This window comes from Rana temporaria, chromosome 3, assembly GCF_905171775.1.
Source record: "Rana temporaria chromosome 3, aRanTem1.1, whole genome shotgun sequence".
Classification (NCBI taxonomy): domain Eukaryota; kingdom Metazoa; phylum Chordata; class Amphibia; order Anura; family Ranidae; genus Rana; species Rana temporaria.
In genome coordinates, this window is record NC_053491.1 from 360,110,417 (window position 1) to 360,136,360 (window position 25,944).

Consider the following 25,944-nt stretch of genomic DNA (forward strand, 5'->3'; position numbering starts at 1 on the left):
TAAAAGCCAGCAGCTACACTTTTTGTTGCTGCTGACTTTTAATAAACATAAAAATGGCTGGAACTCCCCTTTAACACCGCAAACTGTCCATGGCTAAACGGCCAGACCATTTTTTGCAATTTTTCCTTTTGCTTTTTTCATTTTCACTTAGATTTCAAAGTTTGTAAAAAAAATACCCCCCAAACCATATATTTGCTGAAAGCACATGACCAGTAGAGTAAAAAGAAGGTGCTACTGATTTTTTAGGTTCCACGATATTTGCGCAAATGTTTATCTAAACAATATGTTTGCTAAAAATCCACTAAAATCATGATTAGCAGAGACAAAATTACAAAATTCCTGCTAAATATAAAAGCCTAACCTGTATTGAGTTATTAAATAACAAATATTTGTAACTTTTAAATAGCGCCTTTTTGAAAACTGAACAGATGCAAAAGTGTAAATATCCAAATCTCTCAAAAAATCTGAAGGTTTTAATTTTTCCCTTACAGCTTTCAGAATTTGTGAAAGACCCACAAAATCATATATGACCTCTAGAATAAAAAGAAGGTGCTACCGATTTTTGTTGTATTTGCGCAAATGTTTATCAAACCAATATATTTGCACAAAATGCACTACAACCATTATTGGCAGATAAAAACAGAACACATTTTACAACATTCCTGCTAAATCCATACTAAATATAAAAGCTTAACCTGTATGGAGTTACTAAATAACAAATATTTGTAACTTTTAAATTGCACTTTTTTTTGCAAAATTGTGAAAATGTATTGTACCAAAAAAATTCTCTCAAAATCTGGAGGTTTTCATTTTTCACTTACAGCTTTCTGAATTTACCTGCACAGGAATGCACAGGTTTTCCGTGCATCACCGTGCAGGCAGTCCTTTTTATATCAATTGGGATGCAATGGCTGCACAGACATAGCTGCTGTTCCCAATCTAACCGTGTGGGTACTTGACCCTGAATGCAGACAGCGTGAGCTCAGGGACATGCATGCAGACCTACATGGAGGTAAAATTAGGAGCAACAGCTCTGTTCGTGCAGTTGCTGCATCCCAAATTACCTCAATGGAACTGCCTGCACAGAGATGCACGGAACACCTGTGCATTCCCGTAAAGGTACGCTGTGTATGCTGTGTTAACAAAGCCTTGGGCCCCTTTCACACAAGCAGACCGTTGGCATCTGCCTGTCCGTTTTTCAGACGGGCCAAATCAAACCACCCATTGTTCTCTATGGAGAGGCTGATGTAAATGGACATGTGTCTGTTTACACCTGCCTGCATCTAAAGCAGTCCAGTCTGCTAAAAACAGACGGATGGGGAATTCAATCCCTATCCATCTCCCAGATTGGATCGGATGGTATCCGATGGAACTGGACAAGCCGTTTCCATCCGACCGCCCCATAGAGAACAGCGGGCTGTGTCCGTGTCCTCTCTGCATGTGGGGGCTTATTAAACACACGTTTAACAAGCCCCAGTTTCGCCCCAGGTCCGTGCATGGACTTGGCCACCTGCGGGCACTTCTGTAGGTCCGTACGGAGTACGGACCTGGCTGTGAAAGGGTAAAAGTATATATCATTGCTCCCGCCTGTTTTTAGGGTGGAATATGTAACCTGTTCCTGCAGGAGCTCTGCAATTCCTTTTCCCTGGTACAGCAGGCTGGTAAGCTTAACCCCCACACCCACTGTCACTATTTGAGGAGTGCTCTGCCACATGGCCGCGTCATTCATTCACAGAATCCTATGAATGAATGAGAGACTACTACCGGCAGCCTTTGCGGCTGACGCCTTGTAGTTCTCAAACTACCAGTGTGCTGTTGATTTAGGCAGTTAATTGATTTTTTTTTTGTGCAACTGCCTGTCCGTACGAGCAAACAACTTACACTGACCATTCACAGGAGCCCTGCATTGCACTTGTCATCTGTTGCACACGGGTGCAATGCTTTTCAGGTTCTTACAAAAAAAAAAAAAAAAAAAAAATGTGCATTTATTATTTTTTGATAAGTCGAACTTGTCAATTAAAGACCTACAGAAAAATATCTGTTTGCCAGAATCGCCCTTGTCATCCCTTTTGGGGAATGAGTGTTCTCAGCCATACCCAGTTTTCCTTAGCTGAACTACTCAATCACTCCCACTTTCAGATTTCTACAACATAAAGGATACTCATTCTATATTGAAAGAGAAGTACTGGGAGGACCAATTACTCCTAATATTTGCACTTGGCAGTTACTGCATTTAATTAGCCCTTTCAATGTAATATTTAACAAACTTAAAATAAGCTTGAGCCCAGGTTCACACTGGGCTGTGGGAGTGAAGCCGTTTCACTCCTGCTGGCAGTCCCGATTTCGGCCGGGATTAATCTGTGCAGGTTTCTGCCATGCCGAAATAGCAAAAGGGAGTACTGAAACTACTTTTTGAAATCGGTGCAGCGCCGCAGATGTGCCGTTGCACTCATAAGGATGTGCCATTGCCGGCAAATGCCGCCGATTTGACGTGTCAAATTGCATGTCAAAACGCAGCAGTGTGAACTGGGGCTGAAAGAGGTTTATTTCAGGAAGTCGACCTTTTGTTATTGGTAACTTTTACAAAGTAGTATGTACAGTTAGGTAAAGCTGGAAGAACATTGGAGTTTGTTGAAGATGATGATTTTGTTTTTTTCCCCCCTCACATACTTTAGTTTTGCTAATGTATTTGTTTTTACCTCAGGTATCTGAAGAGATTCAAAGTGATGAAACTGAAAGTTCTTCGAAGCTGGTGTCGTCAGATTCTCAAAGGACTTCAATTTCTTCATACTCGAACCCCTCCCATCATCCACCGAGACTTAAAGTGTGACAATATCTTCATTACTGGCCCCACAGGGTCTGTGAAGATCGGAGACCTGGGCCTGGCCACGCTGAAGAGGGCATCATTTGCCAAGAGTGTAATAGGTAAGTCGGTGCAAACCCTTTACTGCCTTTTTTTTTTGGGGGTCTCCCATTTACTTACCAGTTTTCCTGTAATCACTAAATAGGTTTACCAGTCAGAGACTGATGGTGTTAATGTTCTGCTCTACTTAATTTTCATATTTACATTGTCTGCTTTGTTTTGTGGAAGGCAGGGCTGGTAATAACCCCTTTCAGCTTCAAGTCACAGTGGGAATTGAGCCAGTTTTCGGTAACGTTTATCTAAAACCCGCTCAGAATCTTGCCTAGTTTAAAGCGAGTCGCTTCTACGGAAACGCATTAACAGCAGGGGTGCCAGGAGATCCACATCTCTTGTGTAGTGTCTGGACTAAAGACAATTTACACATGATGCCTTTTAATAAAAAAAACTAAAAGGAAGGTTTTCCAAACTAACCCATGATTCCCACAGATGTTCTGGGCTTAAAGCGGATTTACTTGGTTCAGTCTTCAGTTTAATAAATGAGGTGACCGAAAACATTATCCAATTTTGTTAGAATGTATACACCCCGGTTCTCAAGTTACCGCAGTTGTCCTCCGTGTAGGTTGTGTTTCTTGCTTGAAAGCTGATCTTCATTTTTAGAGCAGCTGCTAATTTTCTTTTCCAGGTAGTTTGAAAACCATGCTTTCAAATGTTTTCCCCCTAAAGCTTTTAGAAAAGCCCCCTTCCATCTATAAGACATAGGAAGCAGGAGCACCCTTGGTTCATACAGCTCATCCTGACTACTTCTCTGTATTTCTGAGTGTTTTTCTGCCTGTAGGCCATGGCTCACCATGTTGGCTGCAGTAGGCCATTAGTGTGTACTGCAGTTCACACCGTAAGTATGTGAAGAGAAGGTATCTGGTGAGTGGGCTTTTGCAGAAAACCATTGGAATTTCCATGAATTGTGCTAACTGGACTCGTGGCAGTTTTCCATTGCAAGGTTTCAACCCCTTCCTTCAGCCCATCCAGGTGAATGGAAAGTTTGTGCATCAAGCTAGTCTGACTAACTATTTCTTCAACCCAACAGCAGGTGGCAGTATCGTCTTCCAGGTATGTGCAGTTATAGAATGAGCCTTTTTTTTTTTTTCTTGTATTGCTGTTTTATAGATGCAGTAGCAGGTAACAGGCACGACAGCTCATTGCATCTATCCATTTACTTGGCAATGGAAGAAAATTATAAATTCAGCTTTTTCCAAGAGGGACATAACTTCGCCTTGGTATATTCTGCAGCCAATTTACTCCATCCTCCCCCAAATCCGAGGCCTTGCAATGGAAGACTTTTTAATCACGTTTTCTTTACAGTCTGACTAAGAAGCTTTCCTCCTTTTTTTTTCCTTTGCCCCCGCTTTCTGTCTCACAGGTCACTCGCCCCCGAACTCTGTCGCGGTGAGTAGCGCCTCCAGCATCCTGCTCGATATCAGCAAATTTAGAGTCTCTGAACCGTTCTTTTAATTTAAGGTACCCCTGAGTTCATGGCGCCTGAGATGTATGAGGAGAAATACGATGAATCGGTAGACGTGTATGCTTTTGGGATGTGCATGCTTGAGATGGCCACTTCTGAATACCCTTACTCCGAGTGCCAAAATGCTGCGCAGATCTACCGCCGTGTCACAAGTGTAAGTGTCCTCTCACTGCCTCTACTACATCAACACAGATGGTTCCACTGAGTGGTTCGTAAGACACAAATTGAAGAAATAAATAATAATCCAATATCTCTCAGGCCACTTTCACACTGAAGTGGTGGGTACATTGGCGGCGCTTTACCGTTGTTATAGTGGCGTTTTGACACTGCTAGCAGGGTGCTTTTAACCCCCAAGAAGGGGGTTAAAAGTGCTCGCTTAGCGCTGCTTTCAAAGCAGAGCCCATGCATTTCAATGGGCAGGGGGGGTGAATACACCGCTCCCGCACCGCCCCATAGATGCTGCTTGCAAGATTTTTTTTTTCCTGTTCTGCAAACGCACCGACCCAATGTAAAAGCACTCAGGCTTTCACATGGGCTACAAAAGAGGCAGTTTACAGGAGCCGTTTTTAACACAAAAACACCTGTAAAGCACCTCAGTGTGTAAGTGGCCTTTACTGTTCATTTGTATGCTTATTCTCAAGCGAAGTATGTTGCATAAAACCAATATATTTTGTGTTTTTGTGTTCTTGTTTTGTTTTTGTTTTTACTTTGAATCAACCAAGTACAGGTAATAACAGGCATGTCCTGTTTTTGTTTTCTTTACCCTTTTTATGTTCATTTTATGAGTTCTAACACCGATATATGTGGAGTCTAAACTATTGGTCTGCATCAGAGGTATTGACAGTCAGGCAGCTAACCCTCTTTCAACAATTCCTAATTTGCAGCCTCTATAACATAATGTTTGTAGGGCTTTCACCGCAGTTGTTTAGCAACATTGCTTACTACAATGACTGACACGCCAGTCAGAATACCCTCTATTGTCTTAAGAAAAAAAACACTAAACTGAATATTATTACATTGGCACTAGCATTCCAAATATCAAACTTTAGTTCCAGTTGTTTGATACACATTTTGCTTTGTCAGTTATTCTTTCAGTTTGGTTATAGTATGATAGTAACTGACAACACATTTGTGTAAGTGCTATGTAGCTTGCTTACTCAATGGCTTTACAGGGCCTTGCCCTCATGCAGGATGTGTGCCTATTGGTGTTGGCTGTTTAGTTTGACTTGCACACCTATCTGATCAATTCAACAATTCTCCAGTAGATGGCAACAGTTTTCCTTAATGCTTTCTTTGTCTATTTATAGGCTGCTTTCTTCGTTAAGAGGAAGTAGCGGCATTGCCAGTTAACAGAAAGATATATTATCACACCACTGCTGTTTCTAGGCGCTCACACAGTGTTGCCTATAAAGTTCCAAGACTGCCCATAGACATCATGAGATGCTGTTTGTAGAACCTACAAGCCCACAAGGTCGTTTTGTGGTGCTCTTGGGGATACTGGCCTGGAAATCCTCTACAGCTATTTCCCCAGAAATTTGCTGACCTGAGCATGTCTGCAAAGATATACAATAGCTTCTGTGGGGTAGTGATAATACTTCTAAAAAAACAAAATGCAGGTAAAGTTGGTGTAATAACGACACATTTCCACTACTTGCAAAGACAGATGAGACATTAGTGAATTTGTATACTGTGGAAGCATTAGGATATGCTTGAAACAATGGATGTAAATCTGACTTGATGACTACTTTAAAAGCACAAATTAAAGCCACACGCCACTAAAAAAAGAGGTGCAAAAGCAGCCATGGCCATCTTCACACTCCCATGCTTCATTCTTCATCATTCTTTAGGTCGTTTCCTTTAACCAGTAGGTTGAATGAAAAAAAACGAACCCACTTCCCACATCCACACATTTGAGATGGATAGGGGAATCTTCCTCGTCGTCTAAACACACAGATCAGTGCTGCAGTCTTTTGCTTTCTGTGCTGATCAAGCAGTTTTTTTTCCATCAGGGCAGTTGTACAGTAGTCTGTCACTAGATTGTCTTCTGTTCAACCATAGTGGCCATACATGGATCAACATTTGTTTGGTCCCTGCTAAACTGGCTAAGTTTTGACCCAAGTGTGGTCGGCTCAAGTTACAGCTGCCACCCCTCTTCTAAGTCGAGGCTTGCCAACAGTGAACTTCAAAAGGTTTCCAGAGGGCAAAAAAAAAAAAAAATGTAACGAAAAATAAGCTTCTGCAGAGTATCGTCTGCATGCATTCATAGAAAACTAGAATAGAAAGAAATAATAAAAAAAAGAATATATATATGTATATATATATATATATATATATATATATATATATATATATATATATTATATAATTTTTTTTTTCTTCTTTTTCTGCACCTAGCCGACTTTCAGGAAACCTGTTGGAAGTCACTGTGGGCATCCCAAAGCAGAAGTATGGCATGAATTTAGATGCCCAGAAAGTGTATTCAAACGTCTCCCATTCTCTATATAAATATAAGGACACAATCCCGTTCGCTCATTTTAACTTTGATCTTCTGTATAAAGTGTCATGAAGCAACGAACAGTAATGTAACTAGCTGTTTCTCTGGCCTGTCACATGGCACTCAGCATTAGCTTCACACGTGACCCATATTCATTCATGAGTGGAAAAGTGAGATTTCACCAGTATCCCTCAGGCTGCCATAAAATCTGTGTTCGTTAAACAGTTACACACATTCTTTGTACAGACCAGGAATAGAACCTTCAGTACCAGAGCATGTTGTTCACCTGCCTTCATCAACCTACAGTTCAAGTTCTCATCTGCAAAGAGAAAAAAAAACACTCACAAAATGTCCTGTGAAGTTGAAGGAAATGGTAGGTTAAAAGCGAAGTTCACTTTCTGCAGTACATTTCACCCATATTTAGGGTATGCTCCAGCACCTGTCCTCGCACCCCAAACTTCCCAATGCCTCCCCAGAAACATAGAGGGGAAAGGGGTCTGGGTACCTGCATTCTTGGGATTTCTGGAAGAGATCTGACTGCTGTACTACTTGCATCTTAAAGTGGTTGTAAACCTCAGACATGATATATGAACAAAGCATATCCCTGTATAGTGTTTGCTTGTCTTGCTTAACTACTTAAGCCCCGGACATTTAGGTAGCTAAATGCCCAGGCCAGGTTTTGCGATTCGGCACTGCGTCGCTTTAACAGACAGTTGCGCGGTCGTGCGACGTGGCTCCCAAACAAAATTGGCGTCCTTTTTTCCCCACAAATAGAGCTTTCTTTTGGTGGTATTTGATCACCTCTGCGGTTTTTATTTTTTGCGCTATAAACAAAAATATAGCGACAATTTTGAAAAAAATTCAATATTTTTTACTTTTTGCTATAATAAATATCCCCCAAAAACATATATAAAATGTTTTTTTTCCTCAGTTTAGGGCGATACGTATTCTTCTTCCTATTTTTGGTAAAAAAAAAATCGCAATAGGCGTTTATCGATTGATTTGCGCAAAATTTATAGCGTTTACAAAATAGGGGATAGTTTTATTGCATTTTTATTAATTTTTTTTTTTTTTTTACTACTAATGGCGGCGATCAGCGATTTTTTTCGTGACTGCGACATTATGGCGGACACTTCGGACAATTTTGACACATTTTTGGGACCATTGTCATTTTCACAGCAAAAAATGCATGTACATTGCATTGTTTATTGTGAAAATGACAGTTGCAGTTTGGGAGTTAACCACAGGGGGCGCTGTAGGAGTTAGTGTTCACTTGGTGTGTGTTTACAACTGTAGGGGGGTGTGGCTGTAGGACTGACGTCATCGATCGAGTCTCCCTATAAAAGGGATCACTCGATCGATGCAGCGCCATAGTGAAGCACGGGGAAGCCGTGTTTACATACGGCTCTCCCCGTTCTTCGGCTCCGGGGAGCAATCGCGACGGAGCGGCTATAAACGAATAGCCACGCCGTCGTCCCGGATCGCTCCCCGAGGAAATCCGACCGCCGCATGTAGCGGGGGGGCGGGGGACGGACCGATCGGACCCGCGGAAAGGCAAGGACGTACCTGTACGTGCCATTCTGTGGACGTACATATACATGCGGCGGTCGGGAAGTGGTTAAAGCGGAGGTTCACCCTAAAAAAATGCTATACCATCCCATCCAGCATACTTGCGTCAGCTACAGTATGTTGTTTATTTTTCGGAGAAATCGGCAATTTTCGGAAAGCGTGACGCGCCATAGCCGCCCGTCAATCATCTACGCCCCTTCATAGGAGCGCCTATTCCCCACGGGAGGATGAAAATAAAAAGAACGATTAAACTTTAAGTACAGGGGGGGGGAAAAAACGGCATACTGTAGCTGACGCAAGTATGCTGGATGGGATGGTATACAATTTTTTTAGGGTGAACCTCCGCTTTAAGAGCACTAACTCATTTCTGTCTGTCTGCTTTGTTTCTCTGCTATCTGCATGAGTCACTTCTGACAAGTTTTCCTGACAAGAGAAAAAAAGGTGACAGGAAGGGAGCTTCAGCTGATTGACAGCCTCAACACTGTCCCTGTCTCCCCCCCCCCCCCCACCCCCCCAATCAGCACTCAGAGCTCTTATCACTGAGCTCCTAAGAGTGTGACTTCTGCCCTCCACCCCCTTTTTTCTGAATGCTCAGTCAAGCTTTATACATTTTGGTACTTTGAATGGCTGTAGAGATTAGAGGGCTGCAGATAAACAGGTACAACTTCTGCAGGAGGATTTGTTTCATCTACAGTGGATATGAAAATTCTACACACCCCTGTTAAAATGTCAGGTTGCTCTGATGTAAAAAAAAAAGACAAAGATTAATCATTTCAGAACTTTTTCCACCTTTTTAATGTGACCTATAAAAACTGTACAATTCCGTTGAACAACAAACTGAAATCTTTTAGGTGGAGTGAAGTAAAAATAAACTAAAATAATATGGTTGCATAAGTATGCACGCCCTTAAATTAATACTTTTAAAGTACTTTTGATTTCATTACAGCACTCAGTCTTTTTGGATACAAGTCTATATGCATGGCACATCTTGACTTGGCAATATTTGCCCATTCTTCTTTGCATAAACACTCCAAATCTGTCAGATTGCGAGGGCATCTCCTGTGCACAGCCCCCGGATTTTCAATGGGATTCAGGTCTGGGCTCTGGCTGGGCCATTCAAAAACTTGAATCTTCTGGTAAAGCCATTCTATTGTTGATTTGGATGAATGCTTGGGGTCGTTGTAATGCTGAAAGATGAAGTTCCTCTTCATGTTCAGCTTTCTAGCAGAAGCCTCAAGGTTTTGTGTCAATATTGACTGGTATTTGGAACTGTTCATAATTCCCCCAGCTAAAGAAAAACTGCCCCAAAGCATGATGCTGCCACCACCATGCTTCACTGTGTGTATGGTGTTCTTTTGGTGATGTGTAGTGTTTTTACGCCATATCTTTTGGAATTATGACCAAAAAGTTAAACCTTGGTTTCATCAGACCAGAACACATGCTGTTGGGAGACTTTAGATGTGATTTTGCAAAATTTAGCCAGGCTTGGATGTTTTTCTTGGTAAGAAAAGGCTTCAGAATTCTTGCCACTCTACCCCATAGCCCAGACATATGAAGAATATGGGAGATTATTGTCGCATGTACCACACAGCTAGTACTTGCCAGATAGCTTTTTTAATGTTGATGTAGGCCTCTTGGCAGCCTCCCTGGCCAGTTTTCTTCTTGTCTTTTCATCAATTTTGGAGGGACATCCAGTTCTTGTCACCGTTGTGCCATATTTTCTCCACCTGATGATGACTGACTTCATTGTGTTTAATAGTATATCTAAGGCCCCTTCCACATGGGACGGATCTGCTTTCAGCTGAATGGCGGATGACAGGTCCCTCTCTGCTCACTGAGCGGGGAGGGGCTTGTCCAGCGCTGCATGTCCGTTTTTCATCAGATCTCACCTGATACGTCGCCATTCGTCCATGACTGATCGGATCGCCATCCGTCTGATTTTAGCGGATCAGGTCAGATGTCTCCGCTAGAGATGCATGGAGCGGCCGTTTAGGTCTGCCAACAAAACTGACAGGCGGACCTTGACGGTCCGACCGTGTGAAAGAGGCCTAATGCCTTGGAAATTCTTTGTACCCTTCTGCTGATTGATACCTTTTTAACAAGGAGATTCCTCTGATGCTGTAGGATGCGACTAAGAAAAATGTCAGAAAAGACCTACTAGAACAGCTGAACCTTTATTTTGGGTGTATTGGAGGCACTTTAAATGATGACAGGTGTGTACGCCTATTTAACATACGTTTTGAATGTGATTTATTGATTCTGAACACTGCTACATCCCCAGTTATAAGAGGGTGTGCACACTTTTATGCAACCACATTATTATTTTTTTTACTCCCCCCCCCCCCCCCAAAAGATTTTAGTTTGTTTTTTCAATTGAGTTGTACAGTTTATAGGTCACATTAAAGGTGCAAAAAGTTCTGAAATGATTTATCTTTGTCTCATTTCATCACATAAATTGACATTTTAAAAAGGGGTGTGTAGACTTTTTATATCCACTGTATGTGTATCACCTGAGGCCAGTCATTTCATTAGGTATACAGTAGGGAAAATTATTTGACCCCCTGCTGGATTTTGTATGTTTGCCCACTTACAAAGAAGTGAAGGGTCTATATATAATTTTTAACATAGGTGTATTTTAAATGATGGGGATAGAATATCAACCAAAAATCCAAAAAAGAAACCTATCACAAATACTATAAATTAGGCTGCAGGTCAGGGAGTAAAATTACAGTGGAGGTTCACCCTATAAAAAATTTCTAACACTATATACAGCCCAGTGTGCAGGCGCCGAATAGAGCCGAGCCGACCCGAGCTTCCTTCGGGAAGTCGTGACACGCTGTGTGCGCCGTCGTTTAACATGTCAATCAATTGGCATGTCAATAGAAACGCCCACTCTCGCGGGATTCCCTTCCCGGAAGCCGCGGTGAATTCTATGGCTAAACGATATCTACAGGGGGGGAAAAAAAAAAATCAGTGTCATTTTATTTGCAAAACTGGGCTGGATATAGTGTTAGAAATTTAAAAAATGTAAAAAAATAGGGTGAACCTCCACTTTAAGCATCTGATCCCCAAGCAAAACATGACTTGGTACTTGGTGAAAAAGCCTTTTTGGCAAGCACAGAGGTAAGATGTTTCTTGTAGTTGGTTACCAGGTTTGCACACATCTCAGGAGGGATTTTAGTCTATCCTTCTTTACTTCTCTAAATCCATAAGGTTTCTTGGCTGTCGCTTGTCAACACAAAGTTTCAGCAGTTGTAGTCCCAACTGCCTTGAGATTCACAAGTAATTCTGGGCTTATCCCTCACTTTTTTCATGATCATCCTTATAATCCATCCTTATGACTGTACATGTGCCTTCTTGAGGAGGGGGACTTGCCGTGTTTTAGAGAAGATCTGTAAAGAAGAATGGACCAAAATCCCTCCTGAGATGTGTGCAAACCTGGTCACTAACTACAAGAAACACTGTACGTATATGCTCGCCACCGTGCACCAAGTCATGTTTTGCTGGGGGATCAAATATTTATTTTACTCACTGAACGGCAACTCTGTTTATAACATTTATATCATGTGTTTTTTCTGGATTTTTGGTTGATATTCCGTCTCTATCATTTTATATATATATATGTATGTGTGTGTAATATATATATATATATATATATATATATATATATATATATATATATATATATATATATATATATTTGTTAAAAACAAGAACCCTCATATTCTTTCTTGAATCTTTGTGTGGTGTTTTTTTTTTTTTTTTTGTAGGCAGTCTGTAGAGGGTGGGGCTTGATGGGTTTATCTCCCAGCTCTGTTCACTTCAACTTCTGCAAGGTAGCACTTGGGTTTGGAAACGCATTTGGTGCACACAACGTGAATTTATACCCTTTGTGGTTATTTAACAATATATTTAAATTAAAACATATTTTTTTTTTGTGCCTGGATTTCATCTTTATTAAGCTTTGAATGCCTAAGCAATCCATGTCCTGTACCAACATCTTATACCAACTGGGGCCATAATTTCAGTCTGTGGTACTGGCCGAGTATGCTCTGGCCGAAGTAGGTCTGAATTTTTGCTTGTGTGCAAATTTCACACTTGTCTGAATATAGCAAACATTAGGTAACATTACTGGCCTTTTTTGACACATGGGAACATGGTAATAAGTATCTTGGATCTGACTTAAAGGGACATCTAGATGCTACAGCATGGTTTAACATAAAAACTCCCCAGTGCTCTGCTAGCCAGTAAAAGGAATCTCCTTTTGTATCCATTTCTAGTATTTCAATAATAATAAAAAAAAAATCTCTGTTGCGTAGTCTGAGAACCACACCTCACACAGTAAAAGCCATTCCCACATCAAACCACCTGCCTTATACAAGTTAGTCCTCTCCTGTATCAGGAGTACGGCTATCAGATGTCTGCAAACCAAGCCACAGTTTTATTTTTATTTTTTGAGCTGAAATTAAAGCCCTTTCCCATGGGTGGTCTGCCCTGCTCAGCGGGGGGGATCGATTTAGATGATCCCCGCTGAGCAGGCGGATGACAGGTCCGTCTCCGCTTACCGTGCAGAGACTGACCCGTCAGAGCCCCGCTCTCCTCTAAGGGAGTTTGGATGAAAACATACCGCCTCTCCGTTTTAATCCGATCGATGGATGGGAAATAGGATCCCGATTTCAGACAGGATCGAATAGCAGCGGGGGTCAGTGGACATGTCTCCGCTGACATCCACTGCTCCATAGGAGTGACTGTAGTGTCCGATCAGGTCCACCTGAAAATCTGACAGGCGGACCTGATCGGAAAGCCTGTGTGAGGGGCCTATTGTATTTGGTGTTGAGTACTTTAGTGAATTCCCTTTCCCATATATCCCTCCTCTAATTGGTTGTAGCTGAGCAGCTGTCATTTTTCTCTAGAATGGTTGCCTTTATTTTAAAATAATATTTTAATGACTATATTCAATTCGTTATGTACCTGAACTAGCTTGGTTATTGAGTACAGTAAAGCCTTGTTCACACTCAAAATACCACCGCTTAAAAAATGCACCAATAGCTTTAATGTAAGTTGTTTTTTTGAGGGCACCTCAAGTTCATATATCTATCTATACTTGTATAGCTCTGTCAATTTACGCAGCGCTTTTACATATACCTTGTACATTTACATCAGTCCCTACCCTCAAGGAGCCTACAATATAAGGTCCCTAACTCGCATTCATATACTAGGCCCAATTTTTGACAAAAGCCAATTGAGATACCAGCTTGTCTTTGGAGTGTGGGAGGAAACCGGACTACCTGGGAGAACATGCAAACTCCAGGCAGGTAGTGTTGTGGTTTTGATTCAAACCAGTGACCCTTTTTACTGCTAGGCAGGCGTACTACCCACTACATCACTATTTTCGCCGTAGATGGGAAAAGCCGCACTTGGTTATAAGGCAGTGAAATGCACTCTGGTCTTCCCACTGACCCTGTATAAAGAAAAATCCTCAGTATTTCTGCACATAAAATTTTATTGAACCGATTGTTCAAGCATATACAAAGCATTCCATGATTTCTATTTTAGACTCGCAAGTTTCCACCCTTCATCAGATCAGAATACATCTAAAGCTCGAAGTATACCTATGTCTACTTAAACATTTTCAAACACATTTGGAATCAATTATGTGATGAATCATTAATTAGTATAATTGAATTCCTTCACTGGTACAGAAATGGTTAACAGAACAGATCATTTCATGAGAAGCTTCCAAAAGGTAGTCTAATGCTGGCCATACACTATACGAACAAATTGGTCGAATTTCGGTCATTTAGACAGTCATTTTTCGGCCAGTTAATGGGCACAAATCGGTAATCGGTTGAGACGTTTTTGAGCCCAAAAAACAAAGGACAAGTTTGGAAATTTTCTGCCAAACGAACGATGAATTGAAAGGTTAATGTGTTTCTCGTCCAAACTGTTTGCACTAGGTATATGTAAAATAAAAATTAGAAAAAATGTATTCATTTATGTCCGTTACACGGTTTATTGGCCATTACATGATGGCACCATCGTTTGCTCTTACAGTTGAAATTTGTTTTTCGAAAAAGGTTTAAACGATTTTTCGGATAGTGTATGGCCAGCATTAGAGAAATATTTACACAATATATCACAACCTCTTAGTCATATAGAATTACACCTAGGCAATTAACCAATAACCTCATGTGTCTTATCAAAGTATCCCAAATTGTTTATATTTAAAAGTATTAATATTAATCGTTTCAATAAAATGTTATGTGCAGCAATCATGTGGATGGAGATATATATATATATATATATATATATATATATATATATATATATATATATATATATATATATATATATATATATATATATATATATATATATATATATATATATATATATATATATATATATTACAGTGATGAAAATAAGTATTTGAACACCCTGCTATTTTGCAAGTTCTCCCACTTGGAAATCATGGAGGGGTCTGAAATTATCGTAGGTGCATGTCCACTGTGAGAGACATAATCAAAAAAAAAAATCCAGAAATCACAATGTATGATTTTTTTAAACTATTTATTTGTATGATACAGCTGCAAATAAGTATTTGAACACCTGAGAAAAACAATGTTAATATTTGGTACATTAGCCTTTGTTTGCAATTACAGAGGTCAAACGTTTCTTGTAGTTTTTCACCAGGTTTGCAAACACTGGAGGAGGGATTTTGGCCCACTCCTCCACACAGATCTTCTCTAGATCAGTCAGGTTTCTGGGCTGTCGCTGAGAAACACGGAGTTTGAGCTCCCTCCAAAGATTCTCTATTGGGTTTAGGTCTGGAGACTGGCTAGGCCACGCCAGAACCTTGATATGCTTCTTACAGAGCCACTCCTTGGTTATCCTGGCTGTGTGCTTCGGGTCATTGTCATGTTGGAAGACCCAGCCTCGACCCATCTTCAAAGCTCTAACTGAGGGAAGGAGGTTGTTGCCCAAAATCTCGCAATACATGGCCCCGGTCATCCTCTCCTTAATACAGTGCAGTCGCCCTGTCCCATGTGCAGAAAAACACCCCCAAAGCATGATGCTACCACCCCCATGCTTCACAGTAGGGGTGGTGTTCTTGGGATGGTACTCATCATTCTTCTTCCTCCAAACACGGTTAGTGGAATTATGACCAAAAAGTTCTATTTTGGTCTCATCTGACCACATGACTTTCTCCCATGACTCCTCTGGATCATCCAAATGGTCATTGGCAAACTTAAGACGGGCCTTGACATGTGCTGGTTTAAGCAGGGGAACCTTCCGTGCCATGCATGATTTCAAACCATGACATCTTAGTGTATTACCAACAGTAACCTTGGAAACGGTGGTCCCAGCTCTTTTCAGGTCATTTACCAGCTCCTCCAGTGTAGTCCTGGGCTGATTTCTCACCTTTCTTAGGATCATTGAGACCCCACGAGGTGAGATTTTGCATGGAGCCCCAGTCCGAGGGAGATTGACAGTCATGTTTAGCTTCTTCCATTTTCTAATGATTTCTCCAACAGTGGACCTTTTTTCACCAAGCTGCTTGGCAATTTCCCCGTACCCCTTTCCAGCCTTGTGGAGGTGTACAATTTTGTCTCTAGTGTCTTTGGACAGCTCTTTGGTCTTGGCCATGTTAGTAGTTGGATTCTTACTGATTGTATGGGGTGGACAGGTGTCTTTATGCAGCTAATGACCTCAAACAGGTGCATCTAATTTAGGATAATAAATGGAGTGGAGGTGGACATTTTAAAGGCAGACTAACAGGTCTTTGAGGGTCAGAATTCTAGCTGATAGACAGGTGTTCAAATACTTATTTGCAGCTGTATCATACAAATAAATAGTTAAAAAATCATAAATTGTGATTTCTGGAAAAAAATATTTTGATTATGTCTCTCACAGTGGACATGCACCTACGATGACAATTTCAGACCCCTCCATGATTTCCAAGTGGGAGAACTTGCAAAATAGCAGGGTGTTCAAATACTTATTTTCCTCACGGTATATATATATATATATATATAGATCACACATACACACAACTATGTGTGTGTGTAAGCCAGACAGCTTAGACACTCGTGGACAGAGGGACCCTCAGGTATGTGTTAGGGGGGGCTTTTGCACACACAAGGCCTTTTATCTTTATTCATAGAATGCATTAAGATAAAAAAAAGCCTGCCTTTTACAACTGCTCTAAATTCAGAGGAATTAGATTGTTGTACTTTTATTTTTCTCCCTGTCATGATATTCTGGAACGATTATCATTGAAGTCACATGACTATGTTGCTGGTTTCTGTCAGTAGCTGTGCAAATTTCCTTATGAGAACAGAGTTGAGTGCTCAGTGTTTCTACAGATGGAAGTCAATTTGTCAGAGGGCTTTTGCTAAACTCTCTCTTATCCCAGATTAGAGACTTGTTAAAATGTTTTCCCTGAGCCGCTGTGCCGGATTTGATTTGAACTGTCAGCCTTTTAGGTACTTTTCCCGTGGGAGAGAGTGGAGTCATGTGATGCAATTTAATGGCATACACTGCAATCCCCTGTTTGAAGCATGAGCATGAAATGTTGGGAAGTTCAAGCTTTTTCTTAAAGGGTTAGTTTGCAGAAAAGACTTGAGACTGGGGCAGAGGTTCACCTTCCAGCAGGAAAACGACCCTAAATATGCAGTCAGAGCTACATGGATTGGTTTATATCAAAGCATATTTGTGTTAGAATGGCCCAGTCAAAGTCCAGACCTAAATCCAATTGACTCTTTGGCAAGACTTGAAAATTGCTGTTCAGACGCCATCCATCCAATCTGACAGAGCTTGAGCTATTTTGCAAAGCAGAATGGGCAAAAATGTCCCTCTTTAGATGTGCAAAGCTAGTAGAGACATCCCCAATAAGACTTGCAGCTGTAATTGCAGCGAAAGGAGTTCTACAAAGTATTGACTTGGTGGGGGGGCCACACCACACTTTTCACATATTTATTTGTAAAGAAAAAAAAAATGAAAACCATTTATCATTTTTCTTCCACTTCACAATAATGCACCACTTTGTGTTGGTCTAAAACATAGAATTCCAATGAAATACATTTACGTTTATAACATGAAAAAAATGTGGAAAATTTCAAGGGGTATGAATACTTTTATAAAGGCACTGTATATGCCCAGCTCAAATTTCATGAATCTGGTTTATATCCACTTTAAATAATTGCAGTATTTCAGCAGTTATCTGCTGTGAATTCACCTTTAAAAAAAAAGTTGGATTTCTGAACCTGTTTGTATTTTTCCGGCACTAATGTCAGATATGATCTTTGACCATGTTTTATATTCAGCCTTGTGATTAAATATACAACTTTTATTAGCAATCCATAAACCATACATGACCTTGTTTCTTCCCAGTATAAAACCTATCCTTAACAATACATCTGCTGCTGCAAATCTATGTAAGGATAAAATGCATTGTATAACAATTAGTTGGGGAGTAGCAGTGAGAGCGTGTAATACCAGGTTGTTGGTAAATTGACATTAAAGTGTAATTCCAGTGAAATTCTAACGAAGGCTAAATCTACTCCCACACCTATGCCAAGAATATTCAATTTACCGTGCAAAAGAAAAGATTTATAGTTGCCTACTCTGTAACCTCTCTGGTCTGGTCACATGAGCGGCTTCCAGCTCTGGCTTCAGTGTAGAGGAGGGACAGCCGACAATGGCTGCCCCATAGTAATTCTATGTGTGGCATCATCTCTCTGCAGCCTTTGTCGTTGCCTCTCCTGTACACTGAAGCCGGCAGTAGGACCCGATGATGTGACCGGAGCAGCTTCAGGATAGGCAAGTATAGACATCTTCTTTTACAGGGCAGGTAGAAAGAATAGTCTTCGAATGGGGCTGGGAGTTGATTTTAGCCTTGGTTAGAATTTTGATTAGAATTTCACTTTATTGCTATAGTTTCATATGACCAAAATGGATCACCCTGTATCGGAGGTTGGCCCTAAAAAAAAAAAAAAAAAACTACTGTAAATGTTAATGTAGGCACTTCACACTTATTCTGTATATTTTTCAGTCAAACTTGAGAGATCCCACTGAGTTCCCATTCACACAGCATACCTGAAGATTAGAAAAAAACAATCTTTAACTTTTTAGTGGTTTCTTTATAGCAGGTTTTTACATTGGACCCTATAAGCAAGCTTCTATTGTCTTGAATAGATGGCTATGTGTAGATAGGACAGCTGCAATTATTTTTACCTTTTTTTTTTTTTTTTGTGCATCAACATACAATGCAAAACATAAACCTTGAAACCATTTAAAACCTTCAGTAGAACAGTAAATGTATTAAATCTAGTTTACCACTGATAATGAAAAGTAAAAGGAGCAGGATTTCCAAACGGCTGAAGACAACTGATAATGAAATCACCCAGCACAGTACAGGCAGGATTTTATCATCGTAAACATCAGTTCCCACTGTCCACTTCCTAATGTTTCGTAGAAGGGAAGATTAGACTCTGTCCCTTTCACAGCCACTTCTTACAGCGGCTAGAGTCTAGAACACTCCCCTTTGTATTCTTTCAGACTCTGCAAAAGACGTAACTTCCTTCACAGCTCTGATGGTGAGTTGGATTAAATACATCCTAATTAGCATGCCATCCAACCAGGGCCGTCTTTAATATGGTTTGGGCCCTGGGCAAACATTTTTTTTGGGCCCCCCTCTAGCTTATTTTGGGCCTGGCTGGTTCACATGTATGTGTTTTGGCGGCCCTCATTTGTGCAGGCACAGCAGCCCATTGATTTGAATGGGCTGCCATGCCTTCGTATATATAAAAAATAAAAGAAATAAAGAAATATATAAACAAAGTTTTTTTATTTTTTTATAAAAAAAGGGGGGTTGTCATCCGGGGCCCTGGGGAACTACGGGCCCCTGGGGACCTCCAGACCTCTAAAAAAAAAAAAATGGCCCTTTAATTAAAAATATATTAAAAAATATATATTTTTTTTATTTAAAAATAAATAAAAGGGGGTTTGTCATCTGGGGGCCTCCGGGCCCCTGGGGACCCCTAAAAAAAATTGTCCCTTTAATAAAAAAAAATATATATTAAAAAAATATATATATTTTTTATTTAAAAATAAATAAAAAAAAGGGGTGTTGCCATCTGGGGGGTTGCTTTGGCCCACCAACAGTGACAGGGCCCTGGGCAGCTGCCCCTGTTTGTCCTATGGTAAAGACGGCCCTGCATCCAACCCAGTCACACCTAATACGGAGTCCAAACCTCCCAAGTCCCCCCTCACAGATCACAGCATTATTCAAGAAGAAATCCCCTTCATATAATATACTATACATTTCACTGGTCACTGTCCTGAAAGCTAGCTGTGCTGCTGCTGGGTAGGAGTGAATAGATCAGATTTAGAATTCAATCCTGCACAGTTAAAGGGGTTGTAAACCTTTATGTTTTTTCACCTTTAATGCATCCTATGCATTAAGCTGAAAAAACGTCTGACACTGACCAACCCCTCGGTTTTACTCACCTGAGCCTGTTCGTTCCCACTACCACTCTGACTGGGGTTCTAGACTCTTGTTTATGGACACAAATGCTGGACTCGGGAGTGCACCTGCACAGTAACCCCTGGGGAGATCGCTTCTAGGGGGTTTACCGATTCGTGAAGGAGCCACAAGCGCTGTTGGGGGACCCCAGAAGATTGTCAGGGCCACTCTGTGCAAAGTGTGGAGGCAAGTATGATCTGTTGTTAAAAAAAAGGGGGGGGGTTTACAACCCCTTTAAATATGCCAAACAGGGAAAGTACCACCCTCCCAGAGCCAAGCTCGGGGTGAAGTGAATAATTTGCATATGAAGGAAACCCCTTCTTAATAACCTCCCATAGCCTTCCTCTGTAGTCTTGCAGTAAGCCATTATTCTTTGGCATGCTGCAAGACAGGAATGACACAGGAGGGGAGGTATGGCACATTTACACCTTGTAACACCCACAGTAACCCTTATATCCACCCACATCAACTCCCCGAACTGGTACAAGTGACTCATGGCCCGCCCTGAAACTACAGAGGCTCAAAGGATCATGGGACATGTAGTACAAGGACTGGAAAAGGAAGGAAATGGGAAGTCAGATGTCACCACTCCTCAGCCAGGAGGAGTGGTGACATCACTGACATCACCAACACAGAAACCTGCTGTATATAGCTAAATGAAATAAGTTACACACAGATTGACTGTGGCTGGGATTCACTCACACACAATGCATCTGGTGTTTTGGGGAGGAAAAGCTGGAGTTCTCTTTTAATTTTTATTACCCCAATGACTGGGTTTTCTTTAGGAACTACATAGTGATAATGGACCAAAATGAGTTGTAGGTATTATTTACACAGTAATGGTACTCATAGTACTGAGTTGTCACCCTGCAGTCTATAGAAAGTGAGGTTGGCATGTTTTGTTTTCCCAATGCGTAGCCTCTTTAGTCACACATGAAATTATCACCTGATCGAGAAATCCTTTCTCAGGAGAAATGCTGTGTTGGGAAAAGTTCTGCTGATTTCTAGTTTTCCCTTCTGTACGTGAACATTGGAGGTGTCTGGACATGCTGCCACTTTGTAGGCATAAAGCTGCTCAGGCAATTCAAACATGCGTGTTTATGCATTTGTGTTATTAATCAATTCTAATTTTGCCTGCAAATTCTACTATACTTCTATGATCAGCTTAAAACTGCTGTGGTGATGTCAGTTTTTGCATTTAATTAAATCGCAGCGGTCGGTCTTTAGACAGGAATTTGTTTTGGACTGGTAGATAACCACTCCAGTTCGGTCTTGTTCCCAACTGGCTAGGAATAATGACTTCAGTAATGAGCTTGTTGTGTGCAGCAATCTGCCTACTTCCCCTTCTCTCTCTCCCAACACAGGAGGCCTAGGGCATGCTGACAAGCAGAGAAGGTTAGAGCAGTTACTTATTAAGAATAATATTACTGCTCATGCTCCCGACAGCTAGGAATCCATGTTTTTGTTGTGGGCCTCACACAGCATTTGCGTGACGGGAGACGGTTCATCAATGTCATTTTGTCCCCAAGAGTTATGTGAACTCAAGGGTGTGTTATGCAGACAGTATATGTAGTAAGTGGGATATTGCCAGCAATAAAAATGTAAAAAGTTACGACATTTGATTTTCATTGTTTTGCTTAAACTGTATTGAACCAGCATTTTTATTGGCTGCCATCAGTTTGCATCAACTGCAAGACAGTACAGACCAAATTTGTGATTCCTAATAATTCCAGACTCTGTGTTTTCAATTATAATTGACTGGGTGTTGATCATTGTGATCTTCTACATAATGTTCTCTCCTATCCCTTCACAATTTGGTCGTATGCTTTGTGTTTTGTTCAATATAATGTAAATATAATGTGATAGTTTGTGTCATTTTAAGCAATGCATGTGTATTTTTCCTTTTAGCAGATTTAGGCCCCTTTCAGACGGACGGATAGAATGGTGCTTTTAGCTGCGGATTTTCTATTTTTCTACCGCAGCTAAAAGCACACAATGTTTTCCTATGGCCCCGTTCACACACAGCGTTTGCGCGCGATTACGTTACATGCGGTTTGGTGCGAATAGAAAAAATAGAATTGAATGCGTCCAGGTGCGATGTAGCGCAGCTATATGCACATAACCGCAGGTAATCGCAGTCTTTTTTGTCAACTGCGGATAGCAGCGTTTTAGAATTCAAGGGACCCAAACAAAAACAAAAAAAATTAAAATGGTTGCTATGGAAATGAATACCGCAGCTAAATGCGGCCGCAGTTAAACGCACGTAAACGCATGTAATCGCAATGTGCAAATGCAGCTAATCGCAGTGCCTGGAGCCTTGAATTTCACAAAACATTTGTAGTGCTTAACTGCGGCAAAACAGCCGTCCGTCTGAAAGGGGCCTTACACTACAGGTTTTCCTTTTACACCTTGTAAAGTCCCCTGTTGGCTTGGGGGGGAAAGAGTGATGGGGGTGTAATGCAGCAAAAAAAACAAAAAAAAAACTTTTTACCATCTGTATAATTAGGCCATGTTGAATGGCTGTATTGGTGTGTGTGTGTGACAATGTTTTAAAGCGGAAGTAAACCCATCTATAAAATGGTGACGGAAATGTAACACTCCCATTGGTTGTGCTCTCAACCAAACTGTCAAACCATCCAATGGCTGGTGTCATAACTGATCACATGTACAGCATCATGGCTGATGTAGAATAAACAGAGGCATTGATGGCAGCTTCCTTGGCTGAAAACGATAGGGGGGTTTACTTAAACTTTAATAAGTAAAATGTCATTGTGCCTGTGACTACCAGCTGATGGTCTTATTTTTGCATTTTGGTTTATTTTATTATTGAGAAAAATCACTAAGCAGGCTAGAGAAAGAGGGATTACATGTCTATGCACTACTCAACTGTCAAGTATAGTTAGAGAAAAAAAAATAATAATAATTTGCAATAGTTTGTGCAGAGTCTCCATTTAGTTTTCGAATTGCATACTATATTTAACGTGCTTTTTGGGTAAGGAAATTGATTTGGAATCTCAGTGCTGAGTGTTCTCTGCACAGTTATCCTCCACAGCACCTCATCTGCCAAGGCTGAACAATGATCCACTACAATGTGTCTCGTGTCAACACAATGGGCTGGTAAATCTGTGACTGTGGGAAGGCCTGACCCTGGTGAAGACTGAATCCCGCTCACTGTTACATAATATCATCTGACACATATATTAGTCAGTTTTCAGTCTTGTGACAATTGCTAGTCTCTCGTCATGTTTTAATTAATTAATTAATTATATATATATAATTTTCGCACAGCTGCAGAAAGAGGTGATTTTTTTGTATGAAGAACAAAAAAGTACTATGGGTTTGGAAGCTCTATCAGGTATTTGTTGTCTTTGGGGAGATGCACCCTTTGTTGTGGTGACCATTTTTCACCACAACAAAATGTTAAAGGAAAAAGCCCAAAATAAAAAGCATCCTAAAATGGGGATATTTGTTCTGCTGACAACTGTTTAGGACTGAATTTCCCTCACTTGGGAGAGATTTCCTCTCACTTTCTGTTGCGTATGAAAGGAGGTAAAGGGAAAAATTTCCCAAGACAAAATACTAAAAAGGAGTTTAAAATGTCTCTAAACCTTATCCACCCAAAACAACTTCCTCCTTTCAGGTCCTAGGCGACTCCTCCTGTCACCTTAGGCGCCCCCTTCAGGTCTCAGAAGATCGCTGGCCAATGGCAGTGCGTGTCCGACCGTGAAGCCGTAAGTTATCACGGCCGGGTGCCCACAGTAGAAATGACGGCGCCCAGGAGATGAGCGGGGCTCCATGCGCCCGCATCACTGGACCATGGGACAGGTGAGTGTCAGTTTATTAAAAGTCAGCAGCTATGCTCTTTTTGTAGCTGCTGACTTTTAATAAATGAAAAAAAACGGTTGGAACTCCACTCTCCTAGCCTCCCTCCTGCCTTTAAACATTTATATGGCACCTTTTATTGATCCAGTGCTGTCCTGCTGCCAGCACAGCTCCTATCTCCTTCTTGCTCTCGCAGGATGCTCTGAGGGTAGCAGGAGCCATAGAATTCTGCTGCTGTAGATCAAATCCTGTGAAGAGAGAGCTAGCAGCGTGGGTGAGCTGTGTTATGTGGGTCTGGGGATGCACACATCCTAGCCCAGGAGTGTGCCCTCACAGGTGCCCCCCTCAGTAAATGGCCTGCTAAAGGGGCACGCATGAGGAGAGGTGTGCACCGATGAGAGACTCCTTGCTTTATGAGTAATCCTTTTGGAATTCTCTTCCCTGACATCCTTCAATTGAACAATCTAAGGAAGTGGTTGGAAAATTGTCAGACGAACAGCAGCTGCATCCAGTCGAATGTAACCTCTGTTCCAGTATTCTGATAGCCGGCATAGGCCGCTGTCCAAATACAAAAGTCGCAGCCGAAAATTCATCCATCTTTTCTGTTTTTAGGGTTAGGTGTGTATGGCTAACCTTAAGGGCACTTTCACAATGAGGCAGTGGGGGCAGTAGCGGTAAGCAGCGTTTTAGCGGTGCGCTTTTAACCCCCCGAAGGGATTAAAAGCGCTGCTGCCGAAGCGCTTTGCAGGCCCAAAGATGCGGCTTGCCTTTTTTTTTTTTTTTTTTTTAACATCCTGCAAGCGCACTGCTCCAGCCTGAAAGCACTCAGGCTTTCACACTGGAGTGACAGGAGAGGTGCCTTGACCTTCATCATTTTATTGTGCAGTAAAGATTGTTCAATTTTTTATTCTTGATTAGCTTTTAACTTTGTCTATATCTCCTTCTGCGGCTGACCTCTTGAATGGAACTAGTGGAATCTCTTTGGGGGAGGATTTTGGCACAGTATAAACTCTTGATCCTTTAACCACTTCAGCCCCAGACCAATGCTGGTCAATGACTGGGCCACTTTTTGCGATTTGGCACTGTGTTGCTTTAACTGACAATTGCGCGGTCATGTGACGTGGCTCCCAAACAAAATTTGCATCCTTTTTTTTCCCACAAATAGAGCTTTCTTTTAGTGGAAATTGATCACCTCTGCGGTTTTTATTTTTTGCGCTATAAAAAAAAATAAGCGACAATTTTGAAAAAAAATGATTTTTTTTTCTTTTTGCTGTAATAAATATCCCCCCCCCCCCAAAAAAACAAATAAATAAATATAAATTTTATATATATATATATATATATATATATATATATATATATATATATATATATATATATATATATATATATATATATATATATATATATATATATATATATATACATATATACACAATTTTTTTCCTCAGTTTAGACCGATACGTATTCTACATATTTTTCAAAAAAAAAATTGCAATAAGCGTTTGGTTTGCGCAAAAGTTATAGCGTCTACAAAATAGGGGATAGTTTTATGGCATTTTTATTGGCGATCAGCGATTTTTATCGGTACTGCGACCTTATGGCGGACACTTCAGACACTTTTGACACATTTTTGGGACCATTGGCATTTTTATAGCGATCAGTGCTATAAAAATGCATTGATTACTGTAAAAATGCCACTGGCAGGGAAGGGGTTAGCACTAGGGGGCGAGGAAGGGGTTAATTATGTTCCCTAGGTGTGTTCTAACTGAAAGGGGGGTGGGACTGACTAGGGGAAATGACTGATCGCTGTTCATACATTGTATGAACAGACGAACAGTCATTTCGCCCCCTGACAAGACCGGGAGCTTTGTGTTTACACACACCGCTCCCGGTTCACGTTCTGTAACGATTGATCGCGGGTGCCCGCCGGTGATCAAGCCCGCCGGGCACCAGGGGCGAGCAGGGGGCGCGCACGCGCCCCTAATGGCTGGAATGCGAAATGACGTATACCTACGTGATTTTGCGTAGCCGAACTGCCGCCGTATAACTGCGGCGGCTGGTCAGCTAGTGGTTAAAGCGGTAGTTCACCCCCCCCCCCCGACACGATTTTACCATCGAGACAGGCATTGTAGCGCGAGCTACAGTAT

General features: G+C 41.1%; 1 protein-coding gene across 11 annotated transcripts in view; it reads left to right on the forward strand.

Moving 5' to 3' along the window:
• WNK1 (WNK lysine deficient protein kinase 1) overlaps nt 1-25,944 on the forward strand; it is a 199,295-nt gene that overhangs the window by 83,427 nt on the left and 89,924 nt on the right. For all 11 annotated transcript variants that reach the window (XM_040345270.1, XM_040345272.1, XM_040345273.1 and 8 more), the window contains exons 3-4: nt 2,705-2,925; nt 4,379-4,536. In XM_040345270.1, coding sequence (XP_040201204.1) covers nt 2,705-2,925; nt 4,379-4,536 — 379 coding nt within the window. The remainder of the gene's footprint in view (nt 1-2,704; nt 2,926-4,378; nt 4,537-25,944) is intronic.